This window comes from Ptychodera flava, chromosome 21 (assembly GCF_041260155.1).
Source record: "Ptychodera flava strain L36383 chromosome 21, AS_Pfla_20210202, whole genome shotgun sequence".
Lineage (NCBI taxonomy): Eukaryota > Metazoa > Hemichordata > Enteropneusta > Ptychoderidae > Ptychodera > Ptychodera flava.
In genome coordinates, this window is record NC_091948.1 from 11,830,597 (window position 1) to 11,857,653 (window position 27,057).

The 27,057-nt window shown below is 38.1% G+C and overlaps 2 protein-coding genes across 15 annotated transcripts in view; one reads left to right on the top strand and one right to left on the bottom strand.

Annotated features, from left to right (window-relative positions):
• Positions 1–21,067, top strand: part of LOC139121411 (unconventional myosin-IXb-like) — a 77,177-nt gene extending 56,110 nt beyond the window's left edge. Inside the window, 19 exon segments of the mRNA XM_070686249.1 lie at positions 2,258–2,297; positions 2,994–3,098; positions 3,695–3,886; positions 4,621–4,743; positions 5,788–5,937; positions 6,481–6,659; positions 7,423–7,839; positions 8,282–8,635; positions 9,169–9,307; positions 9,880–10,299; positions 10,889–11,005; positions 11,357–11,542; positions 12,613–12,754; positions 13,186–13,437; positions 14,008–14,242; positions 14,947–15,078; positions 15,580–15,697; positions 16,222–16,325; positions 16,843–21,067. Of these exon segments, the coding sequence (XP_070542350.1) occupies positions 2,258–2,297; positions 2,994–3,098; positions 3,695–3,886; positions 4,621–4,743; positions 5,788–5,937; positions 6,481–6,659; positions 7,423–7,839; positions 8,282–8,635; positions 9,169–9,307; positions 9,880–10,299; positions 10,889–11,005; positions 11,357–11,542; positions 12,613–12,754; positions 13,186–13,437; positions 14,008–14,242; positions 14,947–15,078; positions 15,580–15,697; positions 16,222–16,325; positions 16,843–17,392 (3,955 nt within the window). The 3' untranslated portion in view covers positions 17,393–21,067.
• A 1,902-nt stretch (positions 21,068–22,969) lies between these two features.
• LOC139121412 (uncharacterized) overlaps positions 22,970–27,057 on the bottom strand; it is a 120,572-nt gene continuing 116,484 nt past the window's right edge. For all 14 annotated transcript variants that reach the window (XM_070686263.1, XM_070686262.1, XM_070686260.1 and 11 more), the window contains one exon: positions 22,970–26,786. In XM_070686263.1, the coding sequence (XP_070542364.1) occupies positions 26,715–26,786 (72 nt within the window). In that variant the 3' untranslated portion in view covers positions 22,970–26,714. The remainder of the gene's footprint in view (positions 26,787–27,057) is intronic.

Genomic DNA, 27,057 nt, shown 5'->3' on the forward strand with positions numbered 1-27,057 from the left:
CCAAAATAATTTTAGTGTGGAATTATCAGAAAGTTCAACTTTTTTTGACAGTTCATAATGAAATGCTTACCATCTTGGAGGATTAAAACATGTAAAGGCAACTTTCCTGAATCCCAACTTTGATATATTCTGAACCACCATTTATGTTATCTAAAAGAAATTGCTCATAATAGTTTGTCATGATAGGGTGGTGAAATAAATAGAGATAGAGAAAGTTCTAATTTCCATTTATGGTTGACGTGGTAAGGATAAAATAAGATTGCTTTTTGAGGAAAAAATAGAGTGGTCAATTAAAAGAGTGGTCAAAGTGATAGGGTTTTTATGGTAAAGCAGGGCTGTAAGATTCCTCGTGCTATTTATAGCAATTATACAATCTGTGTAAACAGTGCAATGAAAGTGTAACATGATTCCTTATAATGCTTTTGATGACCTTGAACTTCTTAAGTTACAAACATTTGTCTCTTCAGTGTGCTTTCTCTGAGTACGTACAGTCTCAACTTATTCAACAGAACTTACTCACAATGTTACTTTGAAAGTTAAATGTGCTTGGTTAATAGGATGAAAATACTGATATTAAAAGATAACCAGCTCAAGATTCTTTATAACCTGACAGATATGCTTTTTTTTTATGACGTAAATCTTGATTTAAGCAAGTCTTGTTTACTTTAATTAGAATGTAATTAACTCTCGTTTATTTGCTATTATAGACTAATATAGTCTGATGAAATATGCAAATCTGTATTTTTACGGAATTTTTTTCCATTTTTGGTCAAGCCATCCTGAAATGAGCTATCAAAGATATCCACCTTCTTCATCAATACATGTGTCACAAAAGGTTATTCTCTACATAACACAGCAGAGCTCTGTCAACTGTTGAGTCGCTTGTTTTTTCAAAACCGCTGGTCAGACAGCTTTAATATTTGGTTTACATGTCCCTAGGATGACCTTAGTGAGATAATTTCATACAGTCAGGAAATACTTAATTTTGTATCCATGTCTCTAGTAGCTTCAGGGACTTTGGCCCTATGTTTTGTCTTCTGATTATGGGCATTTAATATTTTTCTTTTCCACAAGCAGTCTAATCAGTATGTCTTAGTGCTGCATTAGGACACAGTCTTTGCAGAAATTATGCCATGGATATTAATATTCAGCTACAAAACAGTTCAGTTTTGCAATAATGTGTTCCACAATTATATGTTAATGGAACTCTAGCAATAAGAAACAAACTTGATTTGTCCAGAATTGATAAATTCACAGTTTTGTGGACTTGGCTACCCACTTTGGTTATGGTGTGTGGGATTATGTATTATTTACACTTTCAGCGCTTCATTTTGCTATGGTGAAAAAAGTTGTGTTTCTGAGGCGGAAGTGTAACAGCAAAAAGAAAATGCTCATTCAGGTCTGATGTTTGGTTTGGTCTCTCTTATCAGTGAGAAAAAGTTAAATTCAAGGTGTAAAATTCCCAAGCATAACAGGAAAGAATAATTAACAGTATTTTACTTACACACTGTACCTTTTCAAAAATTGTAAATGCAGTGCATACTCTAAAATATATGCTGGCATGAAAATCTGCCTATTGGCAGAAGTTTAATGAGCCTAGTTTAAGTCTGTATATAATGGAAACAAGGTGTTCACACTTGCATATTTACGGTTGCACCATTAGATCTTGAAAGTGGATGGTCAGGATGGCCCCTGGATGCCGACACACTATTTTTTTTCATGTTTCAGAATTTGACCAATTTCTTTTGGATTATGCATAGTATCCATACTGATTTATCCAAATTTATACACCTTTTTGTCAACCAACGTCCGGTTGAGTACATATTTTACAAAATCAGCAAAGCTGTAAAAAACTTCTCGGTACCAGCTCTTTGCTCTTTCCGTGTTTGACCACCCCTCCCACGATCTCATGGTTCTTGCCTATGGTAATGCAACTTGCAAGGTGTGCCGGTGCAGGAAATATCAGGAATGACGTAAGCTCAGCAACAAGTACTGATCCCAGTGTTTGTCATGCAGTTGCTGTAGATATTTATCCCCCACTTTCCCTAGTAGAGGACGTACTATGTCACAGAAACAAATAGAGTTGTTCCAAAATTTTAGTGTTGAAAGGGTAAATTACCATTTGGCAGCAGTGCCTGTGATTGCTGTAGTGCTGCTTGAAGCATGGCTGCATAATTCAACCTAACTCACTGCATTAATCTCACTATTTAAAATTGCCTTGTGACTGATCAATTCAATATTTTCTTTCTTCCCATAGGAAAAACAAATCATTCAAATTATCACATGGACCCATTAAGGTGTGTTTCAGATCTGTATTGCAAATGTATTCTTTACATCAATTTTAAAACATTCTTTCAGAATTGTCTAGCCATGATGAAACTCATTCCATGTCACTCAGATTGATAATTCAGTAATAGCTATGTGTCCCCAAGTGGATCTAAACTTTTCCAGTGCCTTTCGCACTGTTTTCCTCACTGTCAAAAGATTGAAAGTTTTTTGTCAGTTTTCAAAGGATGAAAAATTGTAATCATTTTCAGGTAAATGTGAACACATTGGAAATGTTTGGAAAATGTAATGACAAACTGTGAAATACTACAAAAATAACACCAAGTACTTGGCTATTTGAAAGTCATTACTTGTATAGTTTCTTGATATTTGCTCCACAAAATTGATTTTCTTATCCTTCTCCGTAGAGGATGTTGAAATATGAAGTATTAGCCGTACAAACACAAATCATTGTGTCTGAAATACAATGTTAAATATGCAATGTTGTTAACATATGACGTCCACACTGTGGACCGCAATTCTTTTACCAACAATAATGTAAGACATTGCATATACAGGTTATAGGGATGTACAGAGCATTTCAACTTGGTTTTGTGAGTAGAACAAAAGAGAGAGCTTCACAGACACAACAGAAATGTGGGAAAGTATACCAAAGCTACATACATCCAGTTGACCTGTAAATCTAACCTTATATTTACTGTGTACAGGGCTTGAAAGACTTGAAATCAGTGATGAAGCTTGCACACCGGAGCCTACACAGTGTCAGGTATAGCACTAAAAAGGTGCAGACTACAGTTGGATCACAGTTCCAGGTGAGTGGATTCTGTTCAGTGATGCCTCTGACACCAATTTTGAATGTGGCAAATCACTGAGGAAAAAGAAGTGATAATTATAGGAACTTGGTAATCCTCTGTTGGCGTACATTGTAGTCAATCAACTTTGCAGAACACTAATATCCTGTAATCAACACTTTGTTCTTTTCTGGAATCAAAATGACACACCAGAAATGATAATTGCTCCTATTTCAGTAGAAAGCCAGATTCTCTCTGCCAGCCACATGGGAACAAATTAGCTCAAAGCTGTAGTCTTGAGAATCTCACAGCTTGCAGTGTTCACATTTTTGGAATGTCGCTCTGTCTAGTGGGATTTCATTTTGTCAGAAACAGGATGCTCAATGCCAGCAGATATATTTTGAAAAATGTTTTGAAGTTTCTTCCCCTTTGAGAATTGTGCATGTCTCTTAAAAAAGGTATATTCAATGCCAGCCAAAGTAATTTGCCTGAAGTTTTTTGAGTACTATGTAAAATTAGCAATTTTTGCATCATTTGCATGTGCCATATCATCCGGTAATCTGCCAATAAAGGCAATCTTGGTGCTCAGTGATAATTATTATCTGACTCGCCAACAGATCTCACTCAACAAATTGATGGAAGCGTTGAATCAAGCCAACCCGTTCTTTGTGCGCTGCATCAAATCAAACTCCAAGAAGGAGCCGTGCAACATGGATGAGGACCTGCTGATGAGACAGCTCCGCTACACAGGGATGCTAGAAACTGTGAGGATCAGAAGAGCTGGTTATAATGTCAGATGGACATTTGAGGTATTCACTTCACGATTTCTGTCAGTTCCCAAAACTCTGATGAAATTCACTCCACTGGGGTTATACATTGCCATTTTTGTCAGTAAATCACCAAACTCTTTCATGGTAAATTTTATTTTGTTCATTTCTTACTCGAGGAGTGGATTTCAATATTCATGTCTGAAACAATATCTTTTTCATCATACGTTTATTCGGCGTCATTCAGCTTGAAGTGCATGTTTCAACTGGTATAACCACTGCATTCTTGCTGTTCTAAGTTTTATTTATTTTACTCCGCTGGAGAACTTGGTAAACTGAATTTTTGATGAAATTGGAAGTCCTGTTTGTAAGGAATAACCCTTTAGTGTACAAGCCCCTTTTTGGCACCATTTTCATACACCTGTGTAAAGCTAACAGCTTCTATGTCATGTGTATGGATGTGTGACTTATGACCGTGCTGACCTGTATTTTATGATGAGTCATGGATCTAGTCTTTCCAGTGTACCAAGGATACCAGTGATACGTTTGATATCCACATATTCATACATATAATATGCAAATGGTAAAGTGGAATATTCCAAAAGAATGAGCAAAAGTTAAAGTCTTTCACTTTTGAGGCTCATACTACCACCATAAGGTGGTATAGCTTATATACCAGTTCATATACAGACACAAACATACATATGTGTCTCTGACACATATAAATACAATTGAATATATTCATAATGACAGATTTATGTTTTGTATCATTATAGGAATTCTGCCAGCAGTATAAGTTTCTTCTGCCGAGTGAATTTGAAGTGTCAAGGGAAAAGATTGAGGAGTTTCTCAAGAATATGGACCTTGAGAAAGACCATTATCAGATAGGGGATTCAAAGGTAGGGCATGCTGATATTATGACTATGACTTATTGTTTGCTTATTCCCAGAGTGGTACCTGGTAATAGCAAACTTCTTGTTGTGTGTGTGTGTGTGTTTGTCTGTGTTTGTTTCTGTGTCTGTGTATGCCAGCCACATTTAAGGTAGTATGCACCTCGAAAGTGAAAGACTTAAACTTTTGCTCTAACTTTCCTCAAGGGATCTTTCAATCATTCTCTTTCAAAATCAAGAATAAAAATAGGGGGTCACCGTGCAAATTTTGGTACTAGAGAAACAAATTACCCAAGATTTACCGATATTAGAAAAATTCAAAATGGCCGCCATCCCTGTGTTAGCTCTATGGAGAAAAATACAAATTTTCGAATTTCGAAAAACTATGCTGGTGAAAAGTTTTCTTTAACGAAGAGCTTTAAAATGAACCCCCACATGTGGTATATCAGAAGAGAATTGTAAAAGTTTGAGAGTCCGAATGTCTGTCCACGAGGTGCTTTCTACCTTAATATACTGTGCTCTGACTTTTGCCAGATAGACCAACCACATTGTGGGCAGGAACAGAATACAGAGAAATGATAAACCAGATGGTTGACGGGCTCTTTTCACAAGTAGACCTGCCATCACAAACACTCGTGGGTTTACAAATAAGACTAATTAGCTGCCGTCCACACTTTTCTTCCTCGGGTATATATGTTTCCCCGTGATGTGTTAGGTTACCAAGGATCAGAGTGTGAGATGCATCTTAAGAGGAAAGCAAGGTTTAACCCTTTCACCTCTGTGGTTTGGTCCAGACTCATTGTTATGTATCAATGGTGATTGTGGACCGGTTTACAGGGAATCGGGGTGAACAGGGTTATTCACAAAATTCTGAAGTTTTTCACCCCGATGTACTTGTCAAAGTTCCAATTTCTCAATTAAAACCTCATTCGAGTGAGCCAGTACTAGCTGCCAATAGACATCCATGATTATCCAGCATGAATTTTAGTGAAAGAAAATAATCTAAGACTTCAGAGACTAACCAAAGTGTGTACTTGCCATTTACACTCACAGATATTTTTACGAGAGAGTGAACGAATGAAACTCCAGGAGCTTCTGCACCAGGAGGTGCTCAGAAGAATCAACATAATCCAGAGATGGGTAAAAACAATACTGGCCAAGCGGAGATACCAGCAAGTCAGGGAGGCGACAATTACGTTGCAGGTGAGAATGTGGCCTTGTCTGCGTCAGCAATCTGTGAGACATGGAGTAGCTGTTTTTGTCAATGATAAGTACAACGTACGAGGAATCACTCTCCTGCAGAGAAAATTGCCTCAGTGAATGCATTTGTATTCCTAGTTCTCACAGAGTACAATCTTGTTGCTCACTGGGGAAGTTGATTCTTGTCGTTGGCAAAAATTTTGCAGAGGTATATGTAGGAAAACATGTATGTATATGAGGTAGGTGGTGTGCCATGAAAACTTTCAGTAGCTGCCTCGTAAAATTGAAAAAACAATGGAGTCATGTGTACAGTCTTGTAACAGAGGAATGAATTGTTCGAAGTTCACTAACAGTCAATTTACAAATTTCTTTAAACCAGCTACCATTTTCTTTGTGTAACTTCAAACAAATAACAACAGTTGTTGTTTCCACAAAAGCCAGATGACAAACAATTTTTATTTTGGTTTTCTCTGCCAAAGTGAATGGACAAAAACAGATTGGCGCTTAATAGTATTAATGTTTTGATTTATAATTTATCACAACCAGAAAAGTATACGGATGTTCCTGGCCAAGAGAGTACTATTCCACTTGAAGGAGCAAGATCTGGCTGCTTCCATCATTCAGAGTAGCTGGAAAAGCTACAAACAGAGGGATGCCTATATCAGACTACGCTTTGCTGTCATACACATACAGAGTTACATCAGACGGAACAATGCCAAAGCAAAGTAAGTGGTGGAGAATTTTGGAAAGAATTTGAACCTTGTCACCCATAGAGTGGATTCATCCTGGAATGTTACCCCATATGTGGTTAAACCATTCTACTCAAACTAGGGGTGAAAGCAACCTCAAATTGTTATTTGTATCATGTTTCTGATCTTCACCAGCCATTAAGAAGTGATGTTAGCCCATATACCAGGAAAACTGCTCAATCTATAATAATTGACAGATGGAGACTCAATCTAGAACTCTTGACATATGTAGTTTCTTGAAAATTTGGTAGCAATACCACCTATGTTCAAATGGTAGTTGATTTAGTTGATGTGGATGTGCCGTCTGAAGGTAGTTCAGACCTCAGAAATGAAAGAAAGAATTTTTCCTCCAACCTTCTCAAGCAAATTTTCAACCATTCTCTTTCAAAATTAACAAATAAAAATGTGTGGTCACCGCACAAATTTTAAAGTAGAGAAACAAATTACTCAATATTTACCAATATTGAATATTTAAAATGGCTGCCATCCTTGTGGTATCTCTATGGGGGAAATTAAATTCATGATTTTCACAAATCTTGATTTACACCAGAAGCTTCAAAATGAAACCACCACCACCCCACCACCCCCTCCCACCTCCCCCATGATGGGCCAAAACTATTTTGTAAAAGTTTGATAGTCCCAACATTTGTCCTTTAAGCGCATTCTGTCTTAAGGCTGCTGGCACCCAATGGAGTTTGTTATGCACCATTGCCTGACTTTTGATCTCCTTCCATCTCAGCTATCTGAAATTAGTAGAAGAGAAGAGGAGGAGGCTGGAGGAGGAAGAGCGAAGGAGGAAAGAGGAGGAAGAGAGAATGAAGAGAGAAGAAGAGGAGAGATTGAGGAGGGAAGAAGAGGAGAGATTGAGGAGGGAAGAAGAGGAGAGATTGAGGAGGGAAGAGGAAAAGAGATTGAGGGAAGAGGAAGAGGAGAGAGTGAGAGTGGAGGAGGAACAAAGAAAGAGAGAAGAAGAGGAAGAACGGATAAGAAGGGAAGAAGAGAAGAGAGAAAGAAAAGAAAAAGAATTATTAAAACAGTCAGAAGAGGGACACTCATTTCAAAGCGATGAAGGAATTCTTACCAGGGACTCATCAGGGGATGACTTGGAAAACTTACATCAGGAAAATTTACATGCTGAAGAAGTCCTGTCTGATGAGTGAGTGATAATAGCTATACAAGATGTAACTCTTGCTTTGATTTATTCATGGTCGTTTGTGAGTGTGGGATAAGCTATAATTAGACGGACAACAACTTTGAAATGTACTTTGTCATCAGGTTTGGTACAGAAAGAGTGTTGAGATCTCAGTGTAATTAGTGTTGTTTGTGTGAATGTGACAGTATAACTGATTGTAGTGGATGCAATTGTAGTACTCGAGGTACAGCTAAGTAATTGGTTGCAGGAAAGTTCACTGATTGTGTGACACTAGACCTTTCATTCATAATCAAGGTTGAAGTTTGTTGATTTGGTTTTGCCAAATATTCAGTGCTTGTACGACACATGGAGCAATGCCTTCTGTGGAAAACAATGAGAAGGTCTTTGTGTAACAGTTGCACTGGTAAGTCAGGCAGTGACATGACAGGTTTTCACTCGATTTCAGGAGTAGTGGTGTGATTGAGATGGGTTCTTCAGAATCAGAGGGAATCCTGCTGGAAGATGATTCAACGCACATAGAGATTGACAACGCAGAGAAAACGTCACAGAGAGCCAAGTCCCCGGTGGTACCTTTCACAAGTCCGGACAAAAGCCAGCTGACGGCAGCAAGTACTCCCGTGAAGAACAGCTCCACACCACGAGATGTTAAGATCATTGACAAATCTGAAACGCCCCCAGCAGAAGAAAAAGACAACTCAGTATCAGTGCCTTTGAGAGAGAAAAGCGAGAAGAGGCAATCGTTATTGGTAATCAGGCCACTTGAAGATAAAGAAAATGATGACAGACCAAAATCAATCAGGTATGTGTAAGTGTACAATCATTTGATTTCTAGAGGTAGTGCTGTGTGAACACCATAATGGTGCTATAGTCTTAGTTTATCAAAGATTACCAGTACAATCAGTAAAAATTGGGCCGAGAGTTTTATTCCTGAGCTAAGCATGAAAATGGCAACCTCACCCCGAAACCCATTGTTGTACTGCACTTGAATCAACTTAGTTTTCACAGTAAAATGCTGATCAGTGAAGGACGAAAGGAAAGTCTAGCCACACACCTGTTGACAGTGTGAACAATTCCTTGCTCTCTCTCTCTCTCTCTCTCTCTCTCTCTCTCTCTCTCTCTCTCAATAAATAAATAAATAAATAAATAAATAAATAAATAAAATGAATAACATAAAACATCAATCCTATCCTATGCCATAATGAAATAAAAATATGTATAACCACTCCTTGAAAAGGTATTAAGCTGTCAAGAAGATGACATTGCTAAAATCTGTCCTGACTGTGGTGGAGTGAAATCTCATTTAAAGAAACCTGATATGTTTTTTCCACTTAGCGTATCTGACATGGCCAAGGCATACCAGCAGGAAGTCGCTGAGAAATCCATGACACCAGCCAAGGTTGAACCAAGACCAGAGAAAGTGAGAAAAATAGCAACTAAGCTGAGCTTCAGGGAAGTGCGGGACCAACCCCAGGTAATTGAAATTTTCTGATGATTTTGTACTGCCCTATGCTATCTGATCTACATTCACAATATTTCAAAGCAGTAAGAAGAAGGTTGACTGCTATACCTCATATAGTTGTATGTATGTCAAATTTCCAACTTACCTGGTCCTATTTGCCATCCCGGAAAGATACATTGACTAATGCAAATATAAATGTGGATACAGTGTGGTGCGCAGGCACCCACAGTAGACGTTAACATCACAGTGGTATGGTGTGTACAAAATATTTTTCTATGGCGTGTATGGTGAACTTGAACTTTTCTTCTTCTTTGTGGTGATCAAGTTGCCCCACAGTTCTGTTAACCAAACATGACTCTATTTTTGAAGAACTTTAATATTGTTTTATCTCTTTACCTCCAGAGGGCCTGCAAAGGTGCCCTGTGGAACTCTTGGTTTTACTCGAGTTGTTTGGTCATTTTGTTTATTTTGTTTGATCAATTTTAGCTGCTTAGGTCCATATGAAAGCTAATCCTACATCAAACTAGGCTTACACAGATATTTGCAGTGGCTATATTCTTATATTTCTGATTTACTTTCCGCAGCAATCCAATAAAAGCCAAGTTCAGTCTCCTGTGTCTCCGGTTGCTCCATCACCGACTGCCCTCTCCCCGTCTGCAGTGTCCGACGATTTGTCAGAGTGCAGGGAAGACGAGCGGGACCTGTCTGAGGAGGACATCCTCAAGGAAAATACACAACCAGGAGAACCGCAGAAGAGCCGGCTGTTTTGGAAGAAGAGAAGGAAACAGAAGAAGATGAAAGAGTACGAGACCAACTGTGGCAGCGTCATCAAACAGAAGAAGAAAACCAATGAGAAGAAGATGGACTTCATGCAGACTTCACTCAGCCGAACTCTGCCACCCAGTTTTAGCGTGAACAGTACTTCACAGTGGAGATACCCAACCAAACAGCTTATCAGTGACGTTAATGAACTCAGATATATGGATGAATTCCTATTGTCAAAGGTAAATTCACGGACTTCCAAGGCATACTTTGGGACAAGTCAAGATGCTTTGGACGCACACATTTTGATATGAAGGACTTGGGGGGGCCCTTCTGCTATACACTTTATGCCTAGTCTTAATGACTCCTTAACTCACTGGTTATTGTTGCAAAATGCCATGTGGGTCCACTTATTTCCACCATTTGTGTGTTATAAATGTTACTACCCAAACTTTCTGACACAGTCAGGCCAATAGCATTGTCTGTGTCTATGCAGAAACGTTAGTGCACTTCACGTGAGCCACTCCTTTCTTCTCTTTCGCGTGATTCCATGCTTACGTTCAAAACAATACAGCATTTCAAGACTTGCTCCAAGAATTTGATAACCACCACACACTTTGTTTAACCCAATTCAATAATTTTCTTGAACAGATACAAAAGTAACCTGCAGATAAATGGTTTAGACTCGACATTTGATTTGAAATTAATGGGTCCAGTCAGTAAGGTTTGTTATACAGGGAGTGGAAATATCCACCATTTTAGCCCCCACACAGTTCATCTTTAATTGTACTGACCACATTTTGTTTCTTATTCTTTCCCTCAATTTGATAGATCAATGAGGTTAACCATTATGGGGGCAGGAGGGATACAATCGTTGACATTGTCTTCAAGAAAGCTATGCAAGAGTACAGAAAAAATCTTTTAACTACTTATTCTGTGGCAATGCAGGTGAGACAGGATAATAATTATATTTACAGTGGTCAGTATTTGAATTTTCTACAAAGAGCTTTATGTGATGAACAAGAACAAAAAGGGAAAAGACTTTACTGTGTGTCTTATGTTTGAATTGAACAGATTGTGAAATTACTATTACACTACACCACCGTAAGTTTGGATGTGTGATTCATTTGTTTTTATTTAGTATTCTATTTCCTGTATATTAATTTAATACATCTAAAAATGTTAGAGAGAGTGAGAGAGTGTCTGTCTGTGTTTGAATGCATGTGTTGAAAATCGACTGTCCAAAAGAGTTGCATATCCTTCGTAATACAAACCGTATTCTTTTACCGATGTAAACAGGACGGACAGCACATTTCTCTCATGTACAAAGATTTGATATCTTACTTTGAGAGAGTGCTAGAACACGTTTCAACAACAGAAGGGACAATAGCACAATTTCCAATCATCATGGGAGTGAATGCATTCAGGGGCTACCTGGATGAATTCGTCCAAGTCTACAAACCGGTGCAACAGCCAAACAAAAAGGTAAGCTTATGTGTAGAGCAGTGTTGTTCATTGGGTGCCCTACAGCTTTCAAATTTGATTTATTTTCTTTGTCTAGATGTCAGTGTACTTCGCATCAAAGTTGGAAGGGCTGATACCAAAACCAGCAAATTTGAAATATTTGTCTTGCGTTGTAAAACGGAAGGCAGTCATGTATAACAGGTGTTTGTTTTTTAGCTCATATTTGGTTTTATATATAAATACCAAAAAGAGCTTATATGATGAGTCTGAGTGGCGTCTGTATGTCTGTATATTTGTGGGTATGTGCGGATGTATGTCCGTCACACACAAAGGCTCCCATACCGCCAAAGCTACCGTCTCAGTATTTGGTGTACAGGTAGATGTAGGGGTTGAGATGTGAATTTGTTCAAATGAACACATCAGTGTCAAAAATGTGCAAATGAGGTAAGAAAAGCGAAATTCTGAAACAGGATTGAAAAAGGCTTACTCCACTGACTTGAGTCATTTCCTGTCATTGTCATTGAACTGTTACATATTAACAGACCTGCTCAAACCATATGCAGTAGAGGGGAGGAAGACCGTCAGTAGAGGGGAGGAAGACCGTCTATGGTCAAACTAAGGGGGGCCAGCTGCCTTTCTGCTATGCATGTTGCTAAAGTTGACCTCCAGTACCTAAAGTTTCAGACCTTAATTACTTTTGTCATTCTTGTTTTTCTGGTTTAAATATTTCTTGTTGTTTTTCTGGTTGTACTGTGCAGAAATCATTGTCATAACATCAACGTAGAATTTTCCTGCACTGAACAGATAGAAACAACATTTATTGTTGATCTTTGGTACCCATACTGGTATGTACCAATTCTGATCAAATTTGAGCGACACCGTATAATTGCGGTATTTTTTTTGAATTTTGATGACTATTGGTGTATATGTGGTTCACAACAGTACACTTGCATGCCAACCACCTTTCTGCCTCATGTACTCGGTTTACATCTGTCATAATCGTAACATAACAAGATCAACTTTGGCGCAGAAATTAGCCATATCTCTGCCATTTTAGCAGTCAATCTCATCTGTCGTTTCCTTTTCCATAGCCTCAAAAGAAAAAGAAGAAGAAAGACGAAACAGTTGAACACCTCGGTCACAAACTTGTCCCCGTCATATTCAACATTCCCACAGCGTGTGAACACTGTACGGCCTTTCTCTGGTTGATGGAGAAGGGGTTAGTGTGTTCAGGTAAGTGGTTGTTGAATTCTTACACCTTCATTCTGACATTACGGTAGAACATTTTTATGCCAAGTAAAGTTTGCCATTGAATTTCAACTGTTGTACATCAGAGTTTAAATCTCTCATGTAAAGTTCTTTGATTTCTTTCCTATATTAAGTGTCAAGTTAATTCTCATGTAAAATTTCCCAATTTTCATAAGTAAAGTCTGTTTTTTGACATCAACACCAGTGCAAATGATTCTTCGAAGTATTTATGCGCTCAAAAGAAGTTTTTATTTTCTCTTCTGAACATGTTTTGTTATCAATTGTTTGATCGTATCTGTATCCAGTCGTCTTTTGGAAACACTTTCCTCAGAAAAGCTTTGTTTTCAGAAAGAAATAGTTACTCACATGTAAGGATGTTGTAATGTCATGTTTTTCTTCCCACATAATGTCCACAGAATGTAAATTCACCTGCCACAAGAAGTGCTACACCAAACTGACCATGCCCTGCCGGGGCAGCGGCGGTTCATCAGAGGTGTTTGGCGGCAAGATAGACAAGCTGGTGAAGGAAAACACCAAGATACCGCCAATCGTCGAGAAGTGTATTAGCATCATAGAAATGAAGGGACTCTACACTGAAGGGATTTACCGTAAAGCTGGCTCTGCTGCCAAAGTGAAAGAATTAAAACAACTCATCAATAACAACCCAAGTAAGTTAAACTTTGAACTCTGACCTCATGATGACCTCTTGGCATGTACCTACAGACAAGGTTCAATAACTTCACAAACTTACCTCCTAGTTAAAAAAAATGGTTGCCTGTATCTTTATACAAGTATGATAAAATGTCCCATAGTTTGATCTCTGTGGATAGATGGACGGTTGTTGAACAATGAACAGATGTCAGATACTGTATCTCACATGGATTGGTATGCCAACCCTGTCGCACTGGAGTCAAACTATCACGTAGGCAAACAAAAATAGAGAATATATTTTTATAATTGCAATTTTATAAATGAATTGTGCACATTATGCATTGCTGTCTACATTTATCTCTTTAGTATTATTCTGTGATTAAACACGTACATTTTATATGTAATTATCAAGATAATTTGATTCTAGCAATCCTCGGCGATCAGATTGTATGTTCCATCAGTGGAAGTATTTATAGCATAAGCACATTTGGGCATACCAGAAAGTGAGATTATTTTGAGAGTCCTATCACAGGGAACCTTACACACTCTATTTAACTCATGGTGTATCTTTTTTTTTGCCTTTTCAGCTTTAGAGAACATAAACTTTGACGATTACAACGTGTACATAATCAGCCAAGTTCTGAAGTCTTTCTTCCGAGAGATGTCACAGCCGCTGCTGACCTTTGAACTCTACGACGAGTTCCTCAGAGCGATAAAATTTACAGATCCCAAGGAGAGGGTGCAGTCGTTGTTTCAGGTCATTGAGAAACTGCCAAGGACAAATCACGACATCTTTGAGAGACTGGTTGTCCACCTTGCAAGGTTAGGTTCCAAGTGTCTTACAATTCTGTTTCTGACCTAATCCTCTTTTTCCCAAGTGGTATTAATTTCTATGGTTTGTCTGTGGAGCCTTGTAGAAAGAGGATTAATACCCTTGCATAACTGTGAAGATTTTATAAAATGTAAAATTTGTTCAAGTGAAACCATGCTGTGCGCCAGTCAACACCATCCCCTTGATGGTAATGAATTACATTGTATTACTAGTATGGATGCACAGAAATATTGAATAAAAACAGGCTGGTGCAGATGGCCAGAAAGATTTACATACTCAGAAATGGTGGGGGGTCCTCACCTGCCCTTTCTTCCACCATAGACAGTAGAGGGGGAAGACGTCTTCCCCCTCTACTGTCTATGCTTCCACGCAGTCACTTTTCATTCCTTTCCTTTCAAGCTTATCATCATCATCTGTAACTAAATCTTACATTTAATCTGTATAACTTGAATAAATTCATGTCTTTCAGAAAGAAAGAGATAAGTGAAATATCTGGTGTAAATTTACATTGAAGTGATGGCTTTAACCATCGATATCTGAACAACCTTGATGTGCGGTCAAGTACATTACTCTTTATAGTGTACTTCTTTGCATAGCTGTGTATGGTCCAAGTTTCCTTCTTATTCCTACTTATTACGGTAAAGATTTCTCTAACAATTGTGACTAAAAAAGTCTCTAACATATTGTTTTTCAGGGTTGTTTTACAAGAAACCTCCAACAAAATGTCAGCCAACAGCTTGGCAATTGTATTTGCACCGTGTCTGTTGAAAACCGATAAGGATTTGCCAGCTTTGGAGAGCTTGCAGCATGTCGCCAAGCAGGCCGTGTAAGTAATCTCTGAACTTAACTTAACTTCCCGACATACAAAGTTGATGACTTTTACTTCTTAGAATGACATTACCAGGCATTGATAATTTTGGTCCCTTGAATTTATTTTCCTTGCGCATGGTTAACGACCCGGTACAAGAACTCTGAAACCACCGTAGTTTGGCTAAAAGTTTTTAGAATAGACTTTTATGTTTATTGTATGACTGTGTTAATTCACTAAAAATCAAGTTACCTCAAAATGTGCCCAAAGCGGGGTAATGAGATTTGTGTTCACAAGTTTTCCTCATCACTGGATTTACACATTGTAACTGTTACTATTTCTGCGGTTTTTGTAATCTGCTGTCAATAAACACTGTATCTGATTCTGGTTAAAAAGACACACAATTTTAGCAAATCCATCTTCAACAGCTGAAAATGTAATGTCATCCAATATTTATGTAGGTTATGGTAATGCCTAACTTTCGTGTATTTATGCTATTTTTCTCTCTTTTTTTCTCAGGTGTCTAGAGTGTATCATCACAGAAACTGTTAAAAGAATCAAGGGTACCTTGGCTGATATCAGAACCCTTGAATCAGCTGCCAGTACTGCAACTAAAAGACTATCTACAATATCACATGTAAGCTGACGTTTTCAGGAGATACTCTTGTTAATTAATTATATAACTATGATACATGTAGGAAAGTTTGTTAAGAAATTTATTGATGAAATCATGACAAAAGTAACAACTAGCTTAAAAAGGCTTCATTCTAGATTCTTAGGAAAACAGCTAAAAGTGATAGGGAGATTCAATATAATTCAGTAGGTAGGTACAACAGAGGGTGGGGAAGCATGTTTGCTTTACCTGTTCTTGCAGCCTTGTTTCATGACATCATATGCTATGATCAGTCAGCTGGGAGATATCATTGCAAAGGTCAAAGTTCGACTTGGCACTTGCACCATTTTCCTAGAAGTTCATGAGGCTTTTACTGGGTTTCATTCTGCTATGTCACATTGTAGCCAGAGTCCATTCCATTGGCTCCTCTCACACTGTTTGACATTGATTGGGCATCTGAAGGGTAAATCAGATGGTTGGACCAGTGTTGTCCCATCACACTGCAGTTTCCTCGGCAATTTACATTGACATCTACTGACTTCTTTCAGACTCACCGTACCGAGGTTTATTCAGAGAGAACAGATTCCATGGAAAGCACCGATGAAGAGGTCCAGATTTTGTCAGAACACATCAAAACATTACAGGAAGAAAAGTAAGTACATTCAGGAGGTGCTCACCGAACTTTTTGAGTGGTTTGGTCTATCCAGCAACAAGTAAAAGCTCTTCACCTCTACAAGATAGTGGTTCAGTCCATTTAGCAACACTCATGTGCACTCAGCTGGTATATGCTAGAAAAAAAGTAAATCAATGTCATAAGATGATTGTACGCCAATTTTCTTAAGTCACTGCACCACTGACAGAGTTTTGTCTTTGACTCAAGAAAATTTTACATATGACCAGTACACCTATTGATTTTGAACTCACTCAAGGAAATTTCAAGAAATCTGTCAGTTTACTCAGAGAGCTCAGAAATCTTCAAGTTTAGGAGGCACACAATTAGGTGGTGCCGAAGTGGATGATTTTTTTCAACTCCTTCTGAGTGCACAAAACGTTTTCTCATTTGAGACTTATTAGTTCCAGGGGGCCTCCAGAGGGCGCCCTGTGGAACTGTTGGTTTTGCCCCTATTTTCTTTACTCACTTGTTTCTTTTTTTTTGGTTTGATTTTCAGAGAAACTTTAACTGCCAATCTGCCATCATTACAACTGTCCCGTGCCAGTGCTATCAGCGATGACGACTTAATTAGTAGTGATGATCTGGAATCCCTGGACAGCCTGGGAATCAATCCAAACGAGGAGTATGCAGCTACTTTTGGACTTCCGCCTGCCCCGCTGCCGCTGAAACATCTGAACAAAAAGAGGGCAACCAAGCAATCGGGAAAGCGCTTGCCTTCCAAGTACGCTAACAGAGCCAAACAGACAGATAGGCAGGGTGAAAGTTTCCGGAGACAGAGACCCGTTGGGAGGTCATCCCCTGTCTCAATCAGAAAACCATTGAAACTCACCATTGTGAAAGAGGAACAATCCAGTGTACAGTATAACCGGACAGAGATCGATATGAGTTTTGAATCACAGAAACAGGCGGTGACGCGGACAGCCAGCGGGAAAAGCCAGACATCGCCGTCACCGAGTGAGGAAGATGTGGCACACCTGTCTGGACTTTTAAGAGACATTGATAAAGTACTGAAAGGTGGCAAGGGGAAAGGCCCAACATTTGTGTAATAACAGTCACGGCTTCAGAGTCAAGATTGACACCGTGTAGTCAAGACCAACGGATTCTCTGCCGTCAAGATGGACGCACAACAGTAGTCGAGCCCAGCAGTCAGCGTACAAGCATAAAGCCCAGAGTGAAGCCCAGTAGTCAAGGGTGGCACCCAATAGTCGAGACTGATATCCAATAGTCAAGCCTGACACCCAGTAGTCAAGCCTGACACCTGCCTGTCAAGTGTTACGCCCCAGAAGTCAAAACTGACACCCAATAGTCAAGCCTGGCACCCATTTGTTGAGCCATATACCCAGGCATCACCCAGTAGTCAAGACTGACAACTGATACTCCACCCCTGATGCTGGGTAGTCCTGGCTGTCCAGACTTAGATGCCTGGTTGTCAAGGTTGACTCCTGATAGCTTGCTGCAGAGCTCTTCCATACATTTGCATTTGTTTACTCCAGTACTTGTTTGTTCACATACCACAAAGCATTTACATTGAATCATTGTTTTATGTTCAGGCCAATCAACTTCAAAAAGTAGCTGGAAAAGTAGCAGTATAAAAGAAATTTGTACCTAATTTGTAAATAGAGAATAAAATCAGAAAGTTTAATTCAGATTTTAGCAAAAAAAACTTGAAATTTTAATATAGGAAAAAATGATATGAAGGTTACTTAGTGAAATATTGATGCCAAAGAGCTGCCAGATTTTGAAGGTCAAATTGACCAGACAGTTCAACAGAGAGACAGGGTTTTATTATTATGCAGATTAAGGTCTTGAAAATATAGGGTGATAAACCCCCTCAGACCTTAATATTTATACATAGGGGTAATTCAGTTATGTTACTAGAAAGTCAAGCCTCAAAGGGTTAAGAGTTCAAAGGTCCAGGCTCTTAAAATGTAAGGTCCTGTAGAGGTCAAAGTAAAGGTCAAAGGTCAACCACTGAAAGCTGCTTATAAATGCCGCTTGCTTCAACCATTGTTTTGAGCGATCTGTTGAAGTCAATCAGAAACAACTAAAATTTGACCAATTTCACAACTTTGTAACTCACTCAGTTCACATGTCTCTCATCAGGGTATGTAAATTTTTTTCAGGATTTTAGCCAAGGCTTTTCAGTGTTTGTATGTTAGGTAAAAATGTCTAGTCTGAAATTATGTACATTTTGGTGGAAATGTATCGAACATATACCATCAAAGCTTGCACTTTAATTTAAATATCCTGTAGATTTTCAGTTTTGGTCTTAACTTTGTCATACCTAATTGTATGCTGTACTGTAAGAGAAGAAGGGAACAGCATGAACAACCTGCTCTACCCTGATACTAGAATAGAATGGGCTCAGTGTATAGCTCATTCCAGTCAATAATGTGATCAGAGGGGGGTTTCTGGCTAGTGTGCACATATCACTCTGAAAATCATTCAAGATATCAGTAAGTTCTCAGTGCCTTGACTTTTGCCAGTCATGTTTATCTAGTGTCAATTCACAATGTGTGACAAGGCCAGATTTTCGTAGCTATAAACACCAAAACATTAGTTCTGCAGTACAGCAAAGAAGCTATGAGTTTGTAAAATACACAAAAGGAACACATATTTAATACTCAGTGTCAGTGTACAAGTGGTCACCCCAGCTTTGTTTTTTTCTCTCAACATACAGTATCATATAAAAACTGACAGTCATTTTAGACAAACTTTTAATATCTTTTTGCATTTGATGAACTCTTATGTGAATTCTGTAATCCTGTGATCGACATGATTGTCAATATTTCAATGAATTTCAATGAGCATGAGCTCAGCTTTCCATAGTTACAATGACAAGGTTTAGTTAGTACCTATGCACCTGCATTCAGAAAACTTGAGAGGATTGTTTCACTGGAAAGTGCAATAGAAGTTGGTAGATCATTTTAAATTGGGGAGAAGGGAAGGAGCAACCCTATTTTCTCCAAGACTTTTTGTCCTGTTCTTTTTTGTAAAGTGCCTCAAGGAAGTCTAGCGTCTGTACCCCATGTGTCAGTGTTTGTGTATGAGAGGGAGTGGGGGTATGATAAAGAACAACTCAGTTTTTCACAGTAACTCAGAAAGGAATCATGGTACACAGGGGACATTTTAGTTCCATCAGATGTCATGGTATACGTATAGAGTGTGATATATTCAGATGTGGTCGCACATGACTGTTGCTACCAGTCTGATAGCATTTTTCAAATTTTTGTCGACAGAATCAAATTTATTATTTACATGTAGTTTCAATATTCAGGAACATATCCAGAACTTGAAAACTTTTCAAGTGTAAATTTCAACAATGAAATGTCAGGGTCATTCTTGGTGATATGTGTGTGCATCTGTTTTCATCAGTGTACGGCACTCATACACTGAGATCTGACATACCGCCATTCTCACTGTGTTGCGTGTATTCTTGAAGTAACCTGAATCTGAGGCTGGCCCCCAGATTGGTAGAATTACACGAACTTTGACCTCCTCATCAGATTTTCTTCCATGAGGCTGGACCCATACACCGGGCAATTACAGAGAGTAGAGCTGAAATTAGTAATTTACACATCATTCATCATTTCTTGGTCCATCATAGGTCTTTCCTTTTATCAATAGTTGAAGAGAGATTTCCTGTGAAACTATCTGTTTTCTTTTACTGCAAGTGTCTTGTCAATCCACATGATACCCAATCTTGCAGTCTTAGCTATGATGGCCAGGCTGAACTGAGAAACTTTTCTTGAGAAAAAACGCAAGTCCAGAAAGTGTAATGCAAAAAAAACAAAGTTTAAGATAGACCAAGTTATGATTTACAAAACTAGAGAAATGATACATAGGTTTATGTAAGGTTTACATAAAACTTCGGATGATCACCAAACTCATTTTCTTTTTCCACATATATTTACTTACTTTTGCAGTCACACAGCTGTTGAATCTGCAAATGTCTTCATTCTTTCAACATAGAGACCATCACAGAATAAGAGGTTTCCAAGTGAATTTTTTTTCTGCTTATTTTCCACTACAGGGGATAGAAATCCCCGAAGAATCAGTGTTGTTCCAGTCTGCCACAAATTTGAGGTGGTGGAGACGAGCGTTTTCAAAACCACCACATCAGTCTTGTACAGTCTGCTTTCAAATGGGAAACCATTCAAACAGTTTGTTGTACTTTCAAAATTTACTGCCATTTTCTCACAAGAAAGAGAATCAGACCAATAGATGAAAGCAGATATGTAGAAATTTCATGAATGATAGCACATATAGTTGTATCTGATGAATGCATTGTTGAAATGGGAGTTTTGTATGAGTTTGTGTATGTGCGTAGATTGACAGTTAATACTTCCATTCTAGTCTGTCGCGAGTATGACATTATGTTCGTACAAATGTTAAGAATTTCTCATAAATTTGAAATGTTTTGTGTTTTTTGTGAAATTTTCCCACAGTGATGTAAAATTACACAGTCAAATATTTCAATATTTTCATCTTTTTTCCTTCTCTGTTCAACTCATTATGTCACCTCATTGGTCCGTTTTCATTCACAGTTTCAAATCCTTACAAAGTCGGTCCTTTGAGCTTTTGTTATTTTTTTTTTTGCTTGATTAATGATAAGTTTAGTGACACAAGCCTTTCAAGACTCGATGAAATTGTAATATATATTTTGCGATTCTGTTTTAAGTTTTTCGCAAGGAATAAAAGCTCGTTGAGTTTATTCAGTATCTGGTGGCATTTTTGTGGTCTTTGCATTGGCAGTGTCTCATCTTGAAGAATTTTCTGATAAATGTGTGCAATGATATACAAGAAATGAAAGATTGTGTTTTCACTTTCAAACTAAACTTTGACAGGACCCCGATGCAGTTTTAAATTGTCATCAGATATACAATCAGGATATGGAGATGAAGGATATTTGTAAGAAATTTTCATTCAATGAGCCTTCATTTTTCCACAAAATACAATTTTTTTGTAGCATTGAGATTCAAAAATGTTTAAGTGAATTCAGAGCATTGAAAGGTGAGTGAGTAGTTTACATCAATCTTTTCTTCCAGCTGTTTTCTTCTAAGCATCACAATATTTAAATGTTTTGATAACATTACCCAAATGACAACGTACCCGCAGGATCAGTCGTGCTTTCAGAAAGCAAACTATTTTGTGTCATTCTTCGTGTAAGGTATAGTGTTTAGGAAGTTGAGTTGATGAAAAAAAAATGTACCTGACAAAATTGGTGCTGACTGCAGTGTTTGATACAGCATGAAGGACTGTGATTTGTGCTGTGGTATATGAAATTGAAGTTTGATACAGTCAAGTTGTCTAACTGTAGTACCAAAATCTTAATTAAAAATCTTAATTTTTCTGCCGATGTACAGCCGGCTTGGAAGGTTATATCTGATTGGTCAGTCGTCACTATTCACAGCAACTTAGGGAGTCTATTGTGTATAATTCAATGACAATGGTAAGATTTAGCCAACCAATTGGATAACAGCTTCTGATATAACTGCACATCATCCCTAATTTTTAGCCGGGGACTTCATCAACAGTCCCGCTTTTAGGCCAAATCTGATGACCATCTCAGACAGAGCGCCCTCTATTGACAACAACTGAATAGTAAAAAACTTCCATGTTCTCACAAGTAGATACCACTTTTGTTTCCCAAATACCCACGATGAATCTCACTTATCTTGAACAATGGCAAACACTAAATGTACCAGCAGTACTTGAAAAGTGTAAATTATACATTTGATACTTCTCAGTCATGTTTGAACCATAGATATTTGTTCTATATTTTACCCCACCCTCCATGGTGCAATTGTATGTACCGGTATGATTGGGAAAGTTCAAGATAATCACTCACCCCAAACATACCCTTTAACACAAATGTCAACATTTCATTATAGTGAGGAAACATATACATCATCTGAGAAAGCTTTGATTAAAGTTCACCTCACTCCATGCCCCGGGTGTGGTATCTGTTTGGAGAAATGGTATGGGTATGCTAGACTGGAAGATCCATCACTCAAGGGCACTCTATACGCTTCCCCCGAGAGGGGGGCGTAGGGAGCGTCCTTGAGCGACGGATCTTTCAGTCTATGGGTATGCAGGCAAACATAAAACCTCATACCCAATTTAAGACCAAAATCTTATTTTAGGACCCCATTTGGACCTCTATAACCTTTCGAATTCAAAATGGCCTCCATCTCCATGTTCTCCCTATGGGGGAAATAAAATTCCCAATTTTTACAAAACTAAGCCAGTGAAAATTTATTTACCCCATAAGCTTCAAAATGAGCTCCCCCTCCAAAGTGGTAGGCCAAAAGAATACTGTACGTTTGAATCCTACCATCTGTCCCCAAGGCATAATTCTACCTTAATAATTCAAGATGAAGATGCTTACCAGCTACAGTATTGCAGACAACTGCCACTTCTACAGCTTATACCTCATAACACATCACACATACAAACTACACTCTTCATACATTCAAACACCAACACAATACTTTTACAATACACTTACAATACATTTACAATTGAATACTACATTCACACACACTGAACACAAAATGTATACAATTCTGTTTTTTAGAGACATTCAAACAACCCACAACACACACATACAAACCACATACTTTATAGATATTCAAATATGTCTTTATTTAATCATATTTCATTTATATACAGTTTGCCAAAAACAAAAAAACCACTAATTTTTGCCAAGACCTGTTTTTGATAAATCAAGGTACAGTAGATTATAACATGTGGGTTACTATGGAAATGAAGGGAACTGATTTTAGATGAAAACAGAACACAAATAGACAAACTGAAACAACAAAAATGAACTATCTTTCGTTTTCATCCAAGGTTAATGAGTAGATTAGTCCCTTCAACATCTCTCTATTCACAGATGGCTCCACAACACAAAGCTCTCTTCAAGTTGGCCACAGTTCATTGAAAATTTTGCTACACACTTTTCAAAATTCAAAATACATTTTTTTGGGTGCTTTTTCATATCATATACTTATAAATCAACATGAAACGTGCTAATATAAGAGGTACGAAAAAACAAACTAAACAAGAGTTACAAAAGAAGACTGAATTGTGGGGTCAAAGGTCACACAGAACTAGCACAGATTAGCAGAATCACTGCTTACAGTTATTTAAATCAAAAAAATGAAAATTACATGCAAATTAATCACATGCAAATTAATATTTTTATATAAAGATTACCATCTCATAATTTTCCTACAAATATACGACATTTGCCAATAAAAGAAAAGGAAACAAAAACATACTAAATTGTAAGATATAAGTCTTGATTAAATATCAGGTTTGTAAATTAAGGTTGCTGAAAAAAACCTCAGGAGTCCAGTGTTTATTTCCTATCTATCTATATCAAACTGACTTATTTTTTTAAATACACGGTCTAAGGGTGAGTAGACTGACTATTGGCTACCATCAATGTTACAAAGAATACAGAGCAGGTGTGACTTGAGCAATATGCTAATGCACTGCCATTGTGGTTTATCAATAGTAGACGCCGCTGCTTCTGACAACTTTTACCAATTTTTATTAATACCATAGATGTGTATACACCAACAAAATCGCTTTAACCCCACAATGTTCCAAGATGTAGTTTCACAATCCAGGTCTTACAAAGCTAACACTTGCCAATCACAGATGATGTAACATTTTTCACGGTCCAATCACAGGACTTCTCATTACTGGTGACTTGCATTGGTATTTGGTATACGGGAATGTGTGTCAAGGTCAACTGCAAAGGTTTCACAATAACCCCCTGCAATATCAACTACCATTTTTTTTCAATACTTTTAGTGGCAGGTGTATCGTGTTGGAAATTTGGGTCCTGAGAGTTTATTGAAAACAAAACCTCTGATCTTAAACTTGTGGCCCTGATATAGTATTCGTATGGCCAGCGTAAGATCACAGAGATTCATAACTCACATTTAACTGGTTACATTGGAATACCACCAATTTACATAAGGATTCAACCATACATGTAACATTCTCTGTGATTGGCTGAATCTCAACTTTGCAACTGTTGGTTCTCCAATCACAAGAAGCATTAACAGAAACACTGGAATAACTCTTAGATCATCAACCAGCAAATCTCATTTGGATTTCCAGAGATGTGTTTTCAAACTGCACTATGGAAATATAAAAATCATTTCAAAGGGTCATCAAACTTTCACAGTGCCAGCACAGCACGTCTACTTGTCGAACTCTCTTTATGTTCACAGACTGAATCTAATATTGCATGTGCACTACCATTTAACCAGTTTAGCCCCCTGTTGCAGTAAACAGGTCCAACTTTACTGCTGGAAACAATGCAAGTGGACCGCAGTATTACAAAAAAAGGGTGAAATTTGGAAGCATCACACAGAAGCAAACTTCAATATTGAACAAGGCTATCTGTCACCAATACGCTTTTTTTTGTAAATAAAGATATTATATTGGGAACGTAACACGAACACAAGGCACTCTTCCATGATCCAAAAAAGTGACTTGTGACGCTGATCAAATATGGGAAAATCAACTGCTTTGTGACCAGCTTTGTACCTGTATAATTTGCTAACATCTACGGACAATGGAACAGAATACTGAAAAACAATTACATGTTCTAAAACACACTTCTTGGAAATCAAAGGTTAGGAAAAGAGTGGAAACTTCATGCCACTGTTCTGAAAGCTAATGAAACCATACAGGAACCCCTTTTCCCATCCCTATAACCCCTGGTATCTTGGTACAGTCCTGTTCTGTATGCCTGTGGGAGGACTGTACCATCTCATGAGAAAGGAGGTGGGAAGAACTTGTGGGCATAAATAAGAGATTGGCCTCCAATTGAGACAGGCAAGGGAAATATGCTGATACGGTTTATACACACAAACTTCTCACATACCTAACGCAGGACACTGTACTTCATTAATCAAACATTTGGAAGCTCAATGGTTTGGTGACATGTTCATGGATTGCACGGTTGAAATATCTTTGACATCTACAGCTAAACACACTTGGTCTGATTGACGCAAAACACTGATTGACGATGAAAAACCGACGAGACTGGTTCAAAAAGTGTAAGATAGGCTACAGTGTTCTAATGTGGCAACAGAATGCTGTTAGCCATGCTTGGATATTTGAATAACTTCACATCTATGGTCATAGGGGACTTTGCCAGGAATCAGACTATATCTGTAGATAAACAACGCACTGGGTGATCATAATTGACTGTTTTATGACAGAACGGTACATAGAGTCTGTCTTTGTGTCGACATAAAGCTGTAATGATGCTATATGGCCGACGCATGGTTATTTGGGAAAACAAAATTCATGAAAACCCACACGGTAAAGGCTGTATTTGGTTATAATATTACCACTAACATGACTTTACTATGTCTAAGAATCATGACTGATAAAATATCTTCACCTCGACAGCTGGAGGTTTAGATCAATGACGCGCATGTTATTGCAAATGGCTTCCTCCGACAAATACACCTTCTCAAAACATGACAAAAATCTGTAGTTGTTTTATAATTTCTTCAAGCTTCATGATACAAGATGCACGCAATATTTCACCCTCAAACACAGATGACACCAGTAACACATAGAGTTAGTTTCTTACAAAAGACACCGAATTGTTAAAGTCTAGTCAATCATGGTATGCAACTTGCTATTGTTAAGTTCAAGTTCAAAGTATGAAATAAACCTCAGTATTAGTACATCTCAACCTTCATTTCCAGTCATTTTCCCCCCTCTATTTCCACACACTTTACAATCCTAACATTTTAAATACCCTTGTAGTCGCAGCACACAGTTCATCAGAAATCAACACTATTTACTCAAAAGTGCAGTCAGGCTCGGTAAGTTTTTTCCGTTGTCCATTTCTTGTATTTATCTTTCCTGTTTCATCAGCACACTATTTCACTGCCTCTGGTTTCCCCCATGGTCCACTCTTTCCATTCCTGTGTCCATTTCGCTGAATGTCAGAGTTCATTTCATGACGTTTCATTGAATATCAATGAATTGGTGCATCACACAGTGTCAGCTTTGCAGCAAGGGACTCCACTTTGACATGACACACTTATATACTTTTTCCTCCCGCGCTGAGCAACATGGAGGCTATCACCACAAAATGGACCAACTCCTCTCACAGTGCTGGCTTTGACTGAAGCTATATTTCTGCCATCCTGTACAATAACATATCTTCCCGAAAATTTTTCAGCAAAACGTGACTGGATACCAACGTACATTGGCTGAGATGCGTATCAATAAACATATTAATCCTGCGTCTCCTTGTATTTCAAGATAATTTTTGTAGTCTTTTTTGTACAAATTTAGCACAGAGTAGACGAGGTGTCACTAGAGATACAAGGGCTGTTCCTGCCCTGTTAGTAGTCGGTACATCGATAAAGGCATTGTCTTCATGTGAATCTGAAATACAAGAGAGGAAACATATAAAAGTCTGGTATGACAATGTAATCTTCAACATGATAGGTAGGAAGATTAGTCTATCTCTAAAATGTGCCAATCAAGAAGACTGTATCATTTGAGAGCATCAGAAATGATACAGACACTGAGATATGGCCTGCCTAGTCACAGGCTTACTTAGATGTTCATATTGTGTTGTCTTGCTGTGGGGTTTATGGCCGGTACTACATTATGAAATCTTACTTCAAATATGTCTAAACGGAGGTTTCTTTTT